The 15255-nt window shown below is 37.6% G+C and overlaps 2 protein-coding genes across 2 annotated transcripts; both read right to left on the minus strand.

The window, feature by feature from the left end:
• Positions 1–683: 683 nt before the first annotated feature.
• Positions 684–1715, minus strand: LOC138089830 (trace amine-associated receptor 3). Its single transcript, XM_068985388.1, has one exon. It carries the CDS (start codon positions 1713–1715, stop codon positions 684–686), a length of 1032 nt encoding a protein of 343 aa, XP_068841489.1.
• Positions 1716–10258: 8543 nt separating this feature from the next.
• LOC138089826 (trace amine-associated receptor 2) lies at positions 10259–14936 on the minus strand. The gene is made up of 2 exons (XM_068985379.1): positions 14901–14936; positions 10259–11245 (listed from the first exon to the last, which is right to left on the minus strand). Exon 2 carries the CDS (start codon positions 11177–11179, stop codon positions 10259–10261), a length of 921 nt encoding a protein of 306 aa, XP_068841480.1. The 5' UTR covers positions 11180–11245; positions 14901–14936.
• Positions 14937–15255: the final 319 nt, after the last annotated feature.

The raw sequence follows: 15255 nt of genomic DNA on the forward strand, positions 1-15255 counted from the left end.
AGTGATGCTATCTAACCATCTCATCCTCTGCCAACCCTTCTCCTGCCCCCTCAATCTTTCCCAGTATCAGGGTCTTTTCTAATGAATGCAATGAGTCAGCTCTTCCTATCAGGTAGCCAAAGTATTGGAGCTTCAGTTTCACCACCAGTCCTTCTGATGAATATTCAGGATTGATTTCTTTTAGGATTGACTGGTTTGATCTGCTTGCAATCCAAGAGACTTTCAAGAGTCTTCTCCAACACCACAGTTCAAAGGCATCAATTCTTCGGCATTCAGCTTTCTTTATGATCCAACTCTCACATCCATACATGATTACTGGAAAAACCATAGATTTGACTATATGGATTTTTGTCAGCAAAGTGATGTCTCTGCTTTTTAATATGCTACCTAGGTTTCTCATAGCTTTCCTTCAAAGAGCAAATGTCTTAATTTCATGGTGCATATAACAAGTACAGGGAATAAAAACTGTAATGAATGAAGTAGTCCTTACTGCATATTATGCATCAAGACACAATTTGAACCTATATACTTGAATTATATTATTACATTATTCTTGGATCTAGAATTATTGAAATTTAGTAAAATAATATTTGCCGTGACTTGGGGATGTAACATACATGCTTCAGGTCAAAATAATAATAATCTCACTTTCAATACTCCATTCACTTGTAATGGCCTTTTTATTAATGTGCTTCAGGAAACAGATTTGCACTTTCTGAATGGGAGCTAAATATTTTTCCTGACACTATATATTTAAGAGCTTTCCGAAACCATGGATAAAAGAAGCCGTGAATGAGAGGATTGCAAGTGGAGTTGAAGTACCCAAGCCACACTAAAAGATCAAGTACTTTCATGGGAGTGGAGTAGCCTAGATATGGGTCAATCAAAACAGCAAGGAAACAAGGCAACCAGCAAGCTAGAAACACACCCATTACTATGCCCAGGGTCTTGGCTGCTTTGCGATCCTTTTTCTTGGATAAGTTTTTTCTCACTTCCCCCTTTGTGTTTCCAGGCATGTTGTCTATAACTCGAGCATGTCGTCTGGAAACAATAAATATTTTTCCATAAATACCAACCATAACGGAGCCAGGAGTAAAAAAACATGTAGTGAACAATATTGTCCCCCAAAATTTGTTGAAAGCAAGTGCACAGAAATTGAAGCAAGCAACAAGAATCTCATAGTTCTGCATACCAGAAACATTGGCCTTGGATAGAACTAAACCAAAAGAAAAAAGAGCAGGGGCTGACCAGCAAAATGCCAGCAGCCACTTTACCATGGAGATGGTCATTGTGGTTGTGTAGTGTAGAGGGTAACACACAGCATAAAATCTATCAATAGCAATGGAGCAGAGGTGGAAAATGGAGGTCAGACTTAGCATCATGTCAAAGCTTGTGTGGAATTTACAAAAGCCATCCCCCAAATACCAGCAGCTCTCTACTGATCGCACCATGCTATATGGCATAATGACCAAACCCAGCAGAAAGTCTGTGGTTGCCATGGAGAGGATCAGAAAATTTGTTGGAGAATGAAGCTGCTTGAAATGCGATATGGAAATGATTATAACCAAGTTTCCAAAGATAGTGATGAACATGGCTCCGATCATAATTGAGTACATTATTACTCGAATATGAAAATGGCGGTTGGTGGGAGGACAGGATTTATTTCCAAATTTTGGACAACTGGATAAATCTTCAGGAATATACGTTAGATCCATGGTGCTTTATCTCTTTGAACTCCTTTTTTGGAAGGTAAGTCAATGTTTCTTCTCCTCTTAAAATGATTCCAGGAAATTTCAGCCCTGAAAGTACAATGAAGTCATCTGTCATTAATTCATTTCAATTATAATATATTTGAATATTTAAAATTATATAAATGGTGCTTACTTTCTGAGTTGTTTGCTGCATTCGAAAGTGAAAAACCTCAACTACTCGCTCTTTCCTGTTTTAGTCAATTTTATTCTATTGCATCCTTCTCTTTATTCATTTCATCCTTCTTTATTCACACTTTGACCAATCAAATCTCACACGACTCATATTGATCATAGGCATGCCTTTCTCTTATTCTACTGGGAGGCAAAGAACTAGTCTATCTTGTTTTCCCTGAATTCTCAGTACTTAGGTTAATGCTTGTAGCAGGCACTAGATGCATTTTTATGAATGAATAAGTATATACATAAATGTGAAATTATGGCTGTTTAAAAATACTTGCGTTGTTCCAATGAAAGCAACTGTTTCAACACATTTATAACTTTGCTGAAAAGAATCGGATAATTCAGGAACTCAGTTCATGAAAGTATCTTTCTATATTAAATTATTTCTGATACTGCTATAAAAGAATTACACCCAGAGTAGCATTTAGAGAGGCAGACCTGAGAGATTTTCTCTAAACATATTTTCCTGATCCTTTAGGTTAGTGAGATAAGACCTAAGGATTTTGAGTCCAGATACAGATATGAAGGTATCAGTGAAAGGAAAAAACAAAAAAACAAAAAAAACCCGATGCAGGGGTTTCAGGTAAATGCCTTTGGGAGATGGTGGCAGTGGTGGCATAAGAACAAACTCAGTGCTCCAGGGCCCTGTTAGGATGGAGTTATATGTGTTCTCAGTCATGTCCAACTCTTTACAACCCTATGGACTGTAGCCCGCCAGGCTGCTCTATCTACGGGATTTTCCAGGCAAGAATACTGGAGTGAGTTGTCATTTCGTGCTCCAGGGGATCATCCCGACCCAGGGACTGAACTTATGTCTCCTGTGTCTTCTGCGTTGCTGGTGGATTCCTTACCTGCTAAGTCATCAGGGAAGCCAGGATGGGGTTATACTGGCTTTAACGTCCCTTATGCATTGTTTGGCGCCTTACCTTTGTGGAGTTGGAAGTGTTCTTCCTGCTGATCCACATACTCTGAAAAATTAAAGAAAATGCTATGTGGGGGACTTACAACTTACATCTACACTTACATACTTCTAAGTCCATGAACATGCAGGCCAAGTACACTATTATCCAAATTTAGTTTTTCCTCCTTTTTATCTGTTGAAAAAAATCATATCAGATGGATTAGCAAAGGAAAATAAACATTAGTGTTGTTAGTTCTTTAATATACTAACTCAAATTAAATGTTTTAATTTTTTATTTGTTTGAACTTAGATAAGGTTGATAGATAATGTGCTTTCACTTTCTCCTTTACATTTTGATTGTTCCATGCTTCCTGGCATCTAAGGCTGAAGCCTAAAGTATTTCAGCTGTTAGAAAACTGCTTAAGAGAACTATATAAATTTTCAAATCCACTTCTCAAAATGTAGACTTTTCTGAATGTCTCTGTTTATGTCTTTCAGTTAGGAGAAAGAGACTTTTTACTGAAACTAGAACCAATTTAAAAACCTGGAACTAACACCAATAATAACTATTCCATTTCTCTCTCCATTGGTCAGATAATAATGACAATTTTTATAGTATCTATTAAAAAAAAATCTTAAACTCCAAGTCTCAAATATAAATTCTATTTTTTAAAGCTCCAAAATCATGCTTAGCTTAAAAAGCAGATGCCATTCAAACAGCAGATTTGTGTTAATATTTTTATTAAATAAAGATAAAAGTATGATTTTATGAGTAATTTCAAAATTTGAAGAGTATCTATATTGCAGCAGTGTAAATGGTACATGTAGTATAACAGGAAAGATAAACAAAAGTTTAAATTTTGCAAAAATCCATGATGTTGAATCTTTTCTGTAAGTTCTCTAACATCTTACATAGACCATAATGAATATTTGAAGACTACAATAACAGAAACTTTTTGGAAACCATTCCAGGGATGGCAATAAGCAGACTGCATTCAAATGCTGTGCTGAAACTAAGATAAAAAGAAGAAAAAAAATTTTTTTTGTGACTGATTTCTATGACAAATGATTAATATATTCCAAATAAATGGAATCACAGTCCGTAAGTAAGCTTCATAAAACCATATGACAGTTGGCAATGGGCAGAGATAACACCTTGAAAACAGTCTTCTTAAAAACATCTGAGAGCAGGAAAAATATTTTAACTGACAGTAAATACATACCAGAAACAGGCAGAGAGACCTCCATGTCAGAGAGCAGGGAGAGAAAGGAGAGTGAAAATTAAAACCATAGTAAATATCTTTCTCATAAATAGCCATAAACTACAGCATTATTGAAAGACAAATAGAAGAGAAAAATCTTTACTATATCAAAGAAGTATGAGATCCAACAGAAATTGATCTAAATAAATGTTTTATCACGTCGATGTGTACTTTTTTTGGTGGATACATGGAAACAGTCTGGAAAAACATGCCTTGGCTGGAACATCGGAGCACTAGTTTGCCTGTGATAAATGATAAATCTTTTCAGCATCTGTTGGCATGGAAACCCCGGGTGTAACCCTTCCTCCCTTCAATCTACAATACTCCAGCAACCTTTGGTCATGTAGTCTCTATATCCCCTGCAAACACCTGTGGTTTGGCCAGTCCCCTTTTCTCCACCTGACCCTTCATCTCTTGAAAGTCTGAAGGCTCAGCTCAAATATCATTTCCTTCTAGAAACCTTTTTCCACTCTCCCAGTTGGACCATTGGGATGACTAAAGATCTTAGAGTTATATTGTCTTCCTCATTTTACAGCTGACTTTGATTTCAAATGCCTTTTATTTTATCCTTTTCCTAGCACAACACTTTAAAAATATGCATTACATTAATTTACAATTCAATTTTTTGAGAAGTTTACAGTTAATGAGATAAAATGCCCTTGACTATCTAAGCCTGGCAACACTTAGTACAGAGCTGTGTTCATCTCAGGTAAGCAGTAATAGCTTGCTGAATTAAATGGAAAGAAATTAATTTTAACACATTAAGAAACCTACATAATAGGCACTTTGTCTCATGGTATTAAAGACATTTGGTTTGAGAAAGATTAAATCATTAGGGAAACAGTAAATCTTGTTTATTTAAATATTTAAAAAATTTATGATGTTGTGTTGGTTTCTGCCATACAACAGCTCAGATCAGCCATAATTATACATACATTTCCTTCCTCCCTAACCACCCTCCCCTTCCCTCCTCCCATCCCTCCAGGTCATCACAGAGCAGCAGGCTGGGCTCTATGTGCTGCACAGCAACTTCTCACCAGCTATCCATCTTACACCTCATAGTGTATATATAAAGTAGCTGATGCTACTTTCTCCATTCATCCCACTCTCTCCCTCCTGCATTGTGTCCACAAGTCCAATCTCTACGTCTGCATCCAATCTCTACGTCTGCATCAGCATTCCTTCCCTGCAAATAGGTTCATCAATATAATTTTTCTAGATTCCGTATATATGCGTTAATACACTGTTTTTCTCCTTCTGACTTACTTCATCCACCTCACTAAAGCTTACTCAAATTTGTTCTTTTTTATGGCTTATTTAGAAAGTACCTAATAAATCCTCTCCCTAAACATACAATATTCCACATGAAACCCAGCCAACAAAAATTTGGATACTTTAAAGTTTTTAAATTACTTGAAAGGCACATTTCCATTGCCTTCTCCCAACTTTTGCATGTATAGAAAGTAACCAAGGTCTTGAGGGAACAGTTGTTACTAAATGCTGTAACTAACATTGCAATCCAGATCTTTCGGTTCCTGCTGCAATAAGCTTCCCACGATTGTTTAGTCTCCAAGAATGGGAAATAATGATATCAGTAAGAAAGTCTATGGCTTCATCTGTTCATATTTCTTTCATACAGTCCTTGCTAATTAAATTATGGCCTGTAATCAGCTATGAATGACATAATCTCCTGGGAACATTTTTGGAAATGAAAAATCTCAGAACCCTCCCCCAATGCACATTTTGGCAGGATAATATGTTATTTACATGACCATTGAATTCTGGAAGAATGGTTCTAGACAATGAAGAAGCTGTACTTTTAGTTTGGACACTCTGAGTATGAAATGGGTGGATAATCTTGAGGAATAAAAACAGTGACAGACTAACTTAAGTAAATGTTGCTTGCAAGAGAAAAAATATCAAAAGTGAAATGTGTAGTGCCTGGCAGTGACTTAAATAGTATATACCAAGAGCTTTTTATTTAGATATATTATCAAAGAGGAGAGTGCATTTTAACATTATTACAACACATATGTAACTTGCACTTACTATAAATCATGTCTTGCATAGTTCCTGTTAACTGCAAAAACATTTTAAAAATGACACTACATAGAGACTTTAAACCTTGCCATTTTGATGTAAAATCTAAGACTTTTTTTCATAATAATTATTTTGCAGATAGAAAAAAAAATCCTGCCTTCTCTCTTTCATGCTATTTGTAACAATTTTGTGTTCTTTGTAAAATTTAGTTACTGTTATTCAGTTATTTTGGAGAAGAGAATAAATCAGATTTAAAAAAAAACTAAGATAGTACATTTCTAATTCTTTTTGTTGACTCAGTACCTTCCCTCTCTTGGTAAGTTAGTTGTGAATCACTGTGTCTCTTCTGGTGGCTTTGCAGGCATCAGGTCAGGATTGTAGAGAGTGTAGTGTCAAGGACTGAGATATCTGACTCATAAAAGTTTATCTCTTCTCTCCAGAGGACTGGAGTGAAGAACACAGATTCAGGAGTTCCTAGAGGGAAACTATGTGCACAGCCCCAGTGGAATTGCTCTTTGACCTCTCTTTCCTGAGGGATATTAACCTATTCTGTCTATTTTTAATATCCCAGATAGTTTTCAGTGCTTTTTTTTTTTTTTCCGAATAAAGGATGACAATTTCATATCAATTTCATGGTCATTTGGCCTTCATTCTGGTAAAATAGGGTAATAAAATTTCTGTATCTTAAAAACATATAGACTTACCCAGTGGTTCAGAGGTTAAAGCGTCTGCCTGCAATGCGGGAGACCTGGGTTCAATCCCTGGGTCGGGAAGATCCCCTGGAGAAGGAAATGGCAACCCACTCCAGTATTCTTGCCTGGAGAATCCCATGGACTGAGGAGCCTGGTGGGCTATAGTCCACAGGGTCGCAAAGAGTCGGACACGACTGAGCGACTTCACTTTCATTTTTCACTTTATGTAGCTAAAGTAAATGTTGGCTGATATCCAAAGTAGAAATAATTGTCCGAATCATAAAAGGCCTCAGTTTACACTTTGATTCCTGGATGAAATGAGAAAATATTGGGATGGGAGAAAAGTATTTATTTTTGTTTCAGTGATTTGTTCCAATTTAATAGAATCCTTAGTTAAAAAAACAAAAATAGACAATCCCATTAAATCTTGATAAAAACTAGCGTAAATCAGGAACACTGAACAAGAAGTCCAGAAAGCTAAGTTCTAGTTCTGCTTCTAAAGAAAATTGTATCAGTTCAGTTCCATTCAGTTGCTCAGTCATGTCCAACTCTTTGCGACCCCATGGACTGCAGCATGCCAGGCCTCCCTGTCCATCACCAACAGCCAGAGCCTGCTCAAACCCATATCCATCGAGTCAGTGGTACCATCCAACCATCTTATCTTCTGTTGTCCCCTTTTCCTCCTGCCTTCAATCTTCATCAGAGTCTTTTCCAGTGAGTCAGTTCTTCACATCAGGTGGCCAAAGTATTGGAGTTTCAGCTTCAATACAATAGGAAATTGTATAATCTGGGGCAAATCATTCAATTTCCCTTGAATTCAGCTTTCTCATCTATAATGGCCTATAAAATTCTGAGTGTGAGGGGAAACAGTACTGACTTTGGGAATGAATGCAGGGTGAACAGCAGAAGGAGGAAAGCAGATAGGATGCTGGGTTACTACTGCCTTTGAACTAGTGAACAAGCCAGGATGACCACAGTCTGAAACTAAAAAGTCATTGAGACACAGACTTAGAGATCAAATGTACGGACACTAAGAGGGGAGGGAAGGGGTGGGGTGAATTGGGAGATAGGGACTGACATGTGTACACTACTATGTGTGAAGTAGATGGCTGGTGAGGGCCTACTGTACATGATTCCACTTCTATGAGATACCTAGAATAGTCACATTCATAGAGTCATGAAGTACTCTGGTAGTTGCCAAGGGTTGCGGAGTAGAGGATAGTAAGGTGGGGAAAGGGGATGGGGAGTTTTTAACAGGAACAAAGTCTGGTTGAAGAAGGTGAAAAACTTGAGAGATGGATGGGGGTGAGAGTTGCACGACAGTGTGAATGCACTTAGTGCCTCTGAACTCTACAGCTAAATATGGTCAAAATAAATTTTAAAAAGTGCAAAGAAAATTATGTTTCAGTGACAGGGGAATAAATGAGTAGAATGTTTAGCTACTTGAGTGATTTTTAAAATATGAGGACCCAGAGAGATGTTATGGGGAGGGAGGTGGGAGGGGGGTTCATGTTTGGGAACGCATGTACACCCATGGTGGATTCATGTCAATGTATGGCAAAACCAATACAGTATTGTAAAGTAAAATAAAGTAAAAATAAAAATTTAAAAAAAAATATGAGGAGGATTATAATAGAGAGAAGCATTGTGAGAAACTTTTGGACCAGATAGGACTGACAAATTGTTACTTCATCCTTAAAAACCAGAATAAACAACCACCACCATCACAAACACTATCATTCTGTAAACAGAACACCATTTCAAAGAAGATGCACTGTTCCACCTCTACCTTATAGGGTATAGGGTGAGACCAACCTATCATTAGGACAGCAAGGATGGAAGGGAGAGAGAAGGTCGGGAGAACATGGGTCAGCCCGTCTTCAGGCAGCCAGGCAAGACACCACTTAAGCTGACTGCTGGGTAGTCACTGTTTCATTGTCATCTGTGCAGTGAACTAAGATCGAAGCACATTTGTGGGGAGTTATGTAAACATTGCCAAAAAGAGAAAAAATTTGCTCATTGAAATAATGTAATGGAAAAATTAAACAAAAAAAATTTCAGTGAAACACAGTGCCCTTACACACACAAAAAATACATCCACAAATGCATTTGTGTATATACAATTAAAACGAAAACTTCATAAGGCGATCTTTACCCTCAATGCAAGTGTATTCTGAAATTATCTACTTTCTTCTATTCTGGTTTGCTTTTCATTAAAAATGTTTTTTTGCAGTCAGTGGTAAACTAGAACCTCTCATGTCCATGTGCAGGAATAGGTTAACTTTTGAGGAATTTTAGAACCTGTTGACATTACACTCATACCTTGAAATCAGCTCAGTGGAAAAAAAAATCAAATTCTACAAATTTGGGCTTTTTTCTTTCTTTTCAGAGCCAGATGTTAAACATTTTCTAGCACACCACTGGTTGCAGACTTCTAAGTGGATTTTACAAATTAGTAATGGGTCACAATCATAGTTTAAAAGTCATTGACTAGCAAATACTGTATACAGTTTCTTGTACCCAGAAGTACCACCATAAATAGAAGCTTTCTTCTTTGCTTCCTTCTGCTGCTACTCTATTACTCAAAGATATATGTACACATATTAAGCAAAAACGAGTGATTGAATAAAAATGCAAACTTTTTTTGGTATGTACTTCACATAAAAATCAGAACACCAGTAGTCATACAAAGTGTGAATGAGCCAGAGAAAGAAAGGACAGCTCTGGCTGGAATTCTCTGGCTAGTGAAATAGAAAAACAGAAAATAGAAAAAAGAAAAAATGCCAACTGCACGATTAAGATGATTCTTGGATAGAAATGAGGGTGGAATCTGGGGCCTCAGTTACACAGTTTGCATTTCTTATTTTATTAAAAAAAAAAGGTTCAATCTCACAACTGTAAAATCTAGTAAAGGCTTACATTTCAGCTATCAAATGATTGATTCTTGACAGCATATGACTTCTTGAAATTGTTATTTCCATATTTACTTACCTATAATTTCTAGTGGTCGATGTTTCAAAATACCTCTGATCAGACTCTGAGGAAGACAATGTAAAAAAAATATCACACAAAATGTGTGTGATGGTGAGAATGGGGAAAGCAATACTCAAGCTCAGCCTGTGTTTTGCTTCCTTCCAAATAGTACAAAACTTTGTGTGTGTTCCCTTCATCCCCTTCCTGGCTTTTCCTACCTTCTCTTCACCTTTATGATTTTCTTCTTTCCTCTCCACCTATAAGCAATAAGAACTATTCTGAAAAGACAGGATTTGGGGTTCAAAGAAAAAATTATTTTTTCCTCTCAAAGTTTTAGAAACTAAAAACTTTCCATGGTAGCCAAAGTCACACATACACGCACACACCACACACAGAGATTAAGTAACTTCATTCTTCTAAATTCCAGTCCTTTGCTTCTATCCACTCATACAAATAAGTCTATTCAGTTTCTTTTTCTGTAAACAAATTAGTATTATGTAAGTGTGAGCTGAAAATCTTACCCAGGAAAATGTACTTCAGGGCTCTGCGAAACCAGGGATAAAAGAAACCATATATTAAGGGATTACATGTGGAGTTAAAATAGCCAAACCATGTCAAAGCATCAAACAAAACTACAGGAGTAGAGAAGCTCAGAAAGGGATCCAATAAAATCGTGAAAAAACAGGGAAACCAGCATAATAAAAAAACGCCCATCACTATCCCTAAAGTCTTGGCTGCTTTCTTGTCTTTCCTCATTTGATTATTTTGATTTTCTGGTAAGTTATTGATTGCACGAGCATGCTTTCTGGATACTGCAAAAATTTTGCCATAAATCCCGACCATCACAGACCCAGGAGCGAAGAAACCTGCCATGAACAAGGTGGTGCCCCACAGCTTGTTGAACATCACTGGGCAGGAACTAGAGCAAGCAACCAAGATGTCATAGCCTTCTATTCCATCAGCGTAGGCCTCAGAGAAGACCACTCCGAAAGCAAATGTCCCCGGGACTGACCAGCAGAGAACCAGCAACTGTTTAATGACTGGAATCGTCATTTTGATTGAATACTGTAAAGGGTAACAGATAGCATAAAATCTATCAATGGCCACCGAGCAAAGATGGAAAATGGATGTTATGCTGAGCATCAGATCAAAGCTATAATGAATCTTGCAAAACGTAAGCCCAAAATACCAGCAGTTCTCCACTGATCTTATCATACTGTATGGCATGATGGTGAATCCCAGCAGGAAATCAGTGACCGCCATGGAGAGGATGAGAAAGTTGGTTGGTGTGTGAAGCTGTTTGAAGTAGGAAATGGAAAGGATCATGGCAAGATTGCCAAACACTGTGATGAATATGGCTCCAGCCATAAAGGAATACATGGCAGCTCGGACCCCTACCGGCCTTTCATTTTCTGGGCAAGATCCACTTCCATATTGAGAGCAATTCAATAGTTTCTTAGGAAAAAGCAAGAATACATGGGATTGTGTCAGTTAATAGATAATATATCACGTTTTTTATATACTTTCATAGAAAAATTCAAAAAAGACATAGAAAACTTAAGGAAGATAATTTATGATGAATTATAATCTTTCTTATTTATCTTAATCTGTATTTTATCTTATCCTGTAAATTTGCAATTCATAAAATTCTAACCTAATGAGTTTAAGTGATCATAATTTACCTTACTCTTGCCTTTGTTCAAATTAAGGCTTCCCTTATAGCTCAGATGAAGAATCCACCTGCAATGCAGGAGACCCTGGTTCAATTCCTGGGTCAAGAAGATCTGCTGGAGAAGGAATAGGCTACCCACTCCAGTGTTCTTGGGCTTCCCTTGTGGCCCAGCAGGTAAAGAATCTGCCTGCAATGCAGGAGACCTAAGTTCGATCCTTGAGTTGGGAAGATCCCCTGAAGAAGCGAAAGGCTACCCATGCTGACTTGGAGTGTTCTGACCTGGAGAATTCCATGGACTGTATAGCCCACGGGGTTGCAAAGAGTCGGGCACAACTGAGTGACTTTCACTTCTCACTTATTCAGATTATACCACTGACATTCAGTAAACTCTTAATTTATGCCAGGGCCTGAAATTAGAAGGAGGAGGAGGAGGAGGGGAGTCAGGAAAAGATTGAGAGGAGGAAGAAAAGAGGAGGGGAAAAGAAGGAGAAGAAGAAAAGTTTGTTATTGAACTTAATATAATTGTTCTTCCCTGTGTACATACTTATTAGACAATACAATCACTTCTTCCTCAAATGAGTCAGGAACATGTAACCAGACCTTGTTTGATTGGGGTCTATTGGCTCATGGGACCAGGAGTTTACCAAGTGAAAACCTGCATATGTTCTATCACTCTCATTGTGCTTCTACCTTTTTCATGCTAAGCTCATTTGAAAGAGGAAGAATCACTTGAGGAAGAATCATGTAAGGAAGTCTAACGGTCTGGAAGAATCATCCTCTTCAGCTGGTCATGGAACTTTGATAAGCATCTCACCCTCAGAGCAGCTAAATCAGAGGCGGGCAGAGGCCAAAGCCGACCACCCCCCTTCTTTGTGGAGAGTAAGGGCACCGCTGCAGTATCTCTCCTCAAGCCCCGTGCAATGGTAATAGCCTGGCAAGTTTCAGTGTGCAGGTCACACAGAGATCTAGGGGCTGGGCAGTAGTGAGTTTTAGGAAAGAAAGCCAGTTCTAAGTAGCACATGCTCTCCATGCATTGACCCAGTGTCTTTATTTTGCACATAAAAACCTGCATGTTACCATTTACATGTATACTAGGGATGGAACATGTTTATGAATGAGGATAACTTTTTTCTTTTTTCTAAAATATATTATTTATTTATTTTGCTTTGCTGGATCTTAGTTGCAGCATGCGGAATCTAGTATCCCATCAAGGATCTGACTTGGCCCCCCTGCATTGGACACCTGGAGTCTCAGGCACTGAACCACCAGAGAAATCTCAGGATAACTTTCTTTTTCAAATGTACATTAGGGGAAAAAAAATCACCATCTAAATACAAATACATGCTCACAATCCATGAGACACAACAAAAGGAACACAAAAGTACGAACTAATCCCTGGCAGTAGAGAGTCTATAAAACAGCTACAAAGACAAAATACATCAACGCTTAAAACCCAAATGAGTTTGGACCATAGATTAAAAGCAACTGTGGTGATAAACTGACCAAAGAAAAGTCTAGGCAATATGTGCATTCAAATATCAAAAGTGGACAAGAAGCTTTCAGGCTGGGTCAACAAGAATGCCCCAGTGAGGATAAGACTTTTGCCTGGTTCTCACTGGGTAAGATTTGAACAGAAAAGCAAAACTCTATTTTAAGCAGGAAGGGTGGAGAAATGGCATGAGGTTACTCAGAGACCTTTGAAAGTCATTCTCAGGGTCTCTGAAACATGACAGAGAAAATTGGGTGTGGAGGAGAGGTTGGAATGGGAGAAGGGAGAATTTCTAGTGTCAAGTTCCCTCCAGCCACTGTTCTTAGTCTGTATTCAGTCAAAGGAGCTTTCCCACTTGGTTCTCCTATTTAAGCAGTTATGTCTGAACTGTCTTCTACTCAAGTGTTAAAAGTGCTTGCTGCATTCCCTTAGAAAGTGATTAAACTGTAGGAGCAGACCATAATAATAAAGAATTTTCTGATTGTTCTAATATGATCTCATTTCTTTTTATCTTGTCATTAAATTTTTGTGCCTCCATTTTAAATATTTGACTGCTTTAGAGTCCACTCTTTAAGGATTTTAAGAGGCTTTTAAAAGTACTTTGTTCTGATAATCATTCTTTCTACTTTCCTTGAATTATTTTGACCTTACCCAAGCAATTGGTTTCTTTCAGTTGCTTAATATCCAAAACTCATGTTAATGAATCTTAACATATTAAATAATACATGTGAATAGTCATGGCACAATGCCTGATGTATAAAGAACACTATCAAAGGTGACTGCCTTCTTGTTCTTCCTCCTTTCCTTCCTTCCCTCTTTCCTGGTTGGGATGAGCACCACATTCAACATTCAAGGATACATTTGACAAGAAAAGATGTCTCCTAAGAAAGCAAAGGAATGGGACTGTATGTAAAAACTGCCTTAAACCTCTGCCTCACACAGGTGAACACTTGTGGTAAATGATTTGCTCAGCAGCTTATAAACAAATAACACTTTTCATAATTCTAAAGGCAGCACATTTTCCTGTTAGCATATTTAAACACCTCTGCCTTTTATTACAAACTTATATTAAGTCCTGCATCTATAATCTTCTGCTTTCCTACATGTCTTTTTGTAGTGGACCAAAATGCAAAAAAAAAAAAAAAAAAAAGAATCAATCTACCAGCAATGCCACTGTATTATTAGAGTGACAATTTGCTTCCTGAGAAAACCCAAGGAAAAGAAAGTGCAGATCCGTCCTTCTCAATCTCTTCTGCACATACCTGCTGTACTGTAGAAGATGACATTGCTAATTAAACTTCTTACTAGAGGAACTGTACTTCTTTGTTTCTTTTCCATCTAAGTGAATGCTTTTATGGAACTGAACAACCTGAACTATGTACATTGTGCTGTTCTGCAACTTAACAATTAGTCTCAAGGGAATTGGGTCTGGGAATTAAAAAAAAAAAAAAAGCAAAGCAAAACCTTGCCTTTCTAAATTTTAACAGCTAAATGAGCCTAAACCATTCCTCCATCCTCTCAGGGCTCTGCTTTCCGAAGTTTTCATCACCTCCAGCACTGACGGCTCTAAATCCACTATTATACAACAAATGTAAAAGTAACTCTAAACCTTCCAGTTACGGGTGACCCTAAGGAACCTGATTCAATTACACGTGAATGAGATTGGTAGTTTGAGTATAAGAATGGTATTATGTCCTCCATATCTTTAGGAAAATCTAACTGTCACAGTCCATGCATGACTCACATTTCAGTCACTAAGAAGGGCTCTTATCACCTAACATTTTTGTCTTTTTCCTTTGTTTAAATGTGACTAAAACAGCAAGTCTCATCAACCCTCTTAGATCTGGAGGAATGGAACATAATTATTACCTCTTTAAGGAACTCATGTAATGATGCCAAAATCTCAGATGTTACCAACTTAAATCTGTTCACATATTGAAGAACTTATCTTTTCGTTTTGTTCTTTTAAAACGTGAAAGCTCCTTTCGCACTGTTGGGGACAACTTTGGGAGGCAACACATTCCAGATGTAGAGAAACTATAATACTGGTCACTAAAAAGCATCAGAGTCTGTCAACAAGGACCTATTGGCCTTGTTGGAACTCTGCTCAATGTTATGTAGCAGCCTGGATGGGAGGGGAGTTTGGGGCAGAATGGATACATATATTAATGTATGTATGGCTGAGTCCCTTTACTGTTCACCTGAAACTATCATGATATTGTTAATTGGCTATACCTCAATACAAAATAAAAACTTCAAAAGAAAACAGAAAAAAAAAATCAGGGTCTACTTGCC

Source organism: Capricornis sumatraensis, chromosome 13 (genome assembly GCF_032405125.1).
Source record: "Capricornis sumatraensis isolate serow.1 chromosome 13, serow.2, whole genome shotgun sequence".
Taxonomy (NCBI): Eukaryota; Metazoa; Chordata; class Mammalia; order Artiodactyla; family Bovidae; genus Capricornis; species Capricornis sumatraensis.

Excerpts from the sequence above, each read along its gene's own strand:
- LOC138089830 (XM_068985388.1), bottom strand. The coding sequence starts at position 1,715 with ATGGATCTAACGTATATTCCTGAAGATTTATCCAGTTGTCCAAAATTT.
- LOC138089826 (XM_068985379.1), bottom strand. The coding sequence starts at position 11,179 with ATGTATTCCTTTATGGCTGGAGCCATATTCATCACAGTGTTTGGCAAT.